Raw genomic sequence first — 2273 nt, 5'->3', positions numbered from 1 at the left:
TGACAACACTTGAGAGCAAACGAGTTCTTCCTGAGCGATGTCTTGGGCTCTCTAGGGATAGAGTTTTACCGAGTTTTTTCGGACGCTGTTCATGGTGCCAAATCCTTCCACAGTTTAGGGATTGTGCTTGCATCAGCTTCGTATTAACCGTTCAAAATCTTTACCTCTATCATGTCTCCTCTCACTCGACGGTAGCTTAAAGTTGGTAGTTTAAGTTTTTTACAATCTATCTGGATATGATAAATTTATGAGCCCTTGGATTTGTTTTGTTGCTCTTCTCTGCACTACTTCTATCTGTTCTATGTGTTATATTTTTAATATTGACCATACCGAGTTTGGATAGTACAGCTGAGTTCTCAAAAGTGTCTTGCATAGTGGGATTAACGTGACCTTATCATTGAATTGGAAAGTTCTTCTTAGTATGGCAAACATCCTTTAAGATTTGTTAACCTTCTCGTTAATGTGGTTGTTAACAGATAGGAGATAGACTCCAATGTCTTTTTCTTCTGTAACTTCTTCCATGAAGACTGCAACTGGTATTGTTGTTCATCTTTCCTCTATGCATATGTTTGCACTTTTCCGGATGAAACCGCAATAACCCGGTTTTACTCCATCCCTCTATTTTATTCAGGTCATTCTGCATTACTTGAGAGTCCGTATCAGATTTTATCACATTAAATATCTGTCATATGCAAACACCGATATATACCGATCCTTGAGGAATTCCTGATGTTACCTTATGCCAAGAAGACATTTTACCATTTACATCCACTTGTTGTACTCTGTCTGGTGAGGAGCTGCCAATCCAGGATGTAAGTTGTTCATTAAAACCGTCTGAAACTAGTTTTCTTTGGAGTCGTTTATGCAATACTGTTTGTACTGTAAAGGAAGCCTTTTGGTAATTCATGTAGATGCAATCGATAGAATGGCGTTGGTCTAGTGCCTCTGTCCACTTGTCCAATACTTCAAGAAGGAGGGGATATAGATCGTCCAGATATGAAACCATACTTTTTAGTACAGAATTTGTTTCTCTTCATGTTTGTTCCCCTGCGATACTGTCAAGTACTTGACAAGCAACATACGTGAGGCTGAGAAGTTTCCAGCTTGGCACTTATTTCCTTACTTATTGTACCTCTTTACATACTTAGTACTGCTTAAGGATTGGTTGTATATAATTGTTTGTGGGATACATAAGTGTTTCAGCTGCTTCCTTCATAAATCTAGGATGCAAATTGTCCAGATGATTTCCTAACCTTTAGTCTCATCAGCGCCTTGGTAACTGCAACATGGTTTACTCTAACTTCCGTACTCTCAAGTGTAGTTGCTACTCTGGTGAAAACGTTACTGAAAAATTCCTCTAAATTTCTGCCTTTTCCATGTCATTGTTTGTTTTCTTCGATGTTGTGTCTTTTGGGTCAACCTGCGGGTCAACGATACCAGATCTTGTCTTGTCTTTGATGTAGGACCATATATTTCCTTTGGATTTGTCCTTGCCTTCTTAATAGTCTTTCACATGATTTTTCCACATCCTTCTCGTAAGCGTATTGACTTGGTTCCTGACTTAATTTTATTGTTTCCTCAGTTCTGGGTTATTTGTACCATCGTGTTATCTGCTAGCTGATAGAACTGACCGCTTAGCATCATCACATCTAAGTCCGTCAAAGGTCACTTCTCAGATGAATCTTCATGGTTTGCACATGTCTACAACAAATTGATAAATTCTTTGAAATGATCAAAAACACCACTCGCCCATAAACCAATGGCACTCGTAAGAGTACAGATTTCGTTGATACCACTATCAATAAAGGCGACCCGGTAACAGATACAAGTAAACTTGATAGCAATGTATACTTTAAAGAAACTCTACAACACCAATTCAGAAGCTCAAAACGACATCATTAGCATAATCGTACTTATGATTAGTTCCTCAATGGTTTAAGATCTGTAGATTAGTTAATTCTAATGAATACATTGTTGTTGAGTTTTATTCTGGATCAATATAATATGCTACTCGGTTGATCAAATTTTCTAGTGCCGGAAGTTAGATATTGATGCAGTGTATTTATTATTTTCTTTCCTTGAGTAATATTGCATTTTATTCATAATAAAATAACAATTATACAGTCGTTAAGAGGAAACTCTTTCAATCATGTTCATCCTTCTGGAGCAACTCTTTTCATATTGAAGTTTGGTATGGCAAATCGACAGCTCTTTATGAACATCTACTCGGGTACAAATTTCATTTTGGTATCTGTCATTACAGAGTTCAATAT

At 37.2% G+C, this 2273-nt stretch overlaps 1 protein-coding gene across 1 annotated transcript; it reads right to left on the bottom strand.

Moving 5' to 3' along the window:
- Positions 1–469: 469 nt before the first annotated feature.
- LOTGIDRAFT_117987 (hypothetical protein) lies at positions 470–643 on the bottom strand (the record flags this gene model as incomplete). The annotated part of the gene is made up of 1 exon (XM_009056324.1): positions 470–643. The coding sequence occupies one exon, from the start codon at positions 641–643 to the stop codon at positions 470–472; it is 174 nt and encodes a 57-aa protein (XP_009054572.1).
- Positions 644–2273: the final 1630 nt, after the last annotated feature.

The sequence above is a fragment of the Lottia gigantea genome (genome assembly GCF_000327385.1).
Source record: "Lottia gigantea unplaced genomic scaffold LOTGIsca_27, whole genome shotgun sequence".
Lineage (NCBI taxonomy): Eukaryota > Metazoa > Mollusca > Gastropoda > Lottiidae > Lottia > Lottia gigantea.
Note: the sequence above shows the minus strand (reverse complement) of the source record. Positions and strands in the feature narration are given on the sequence as shown.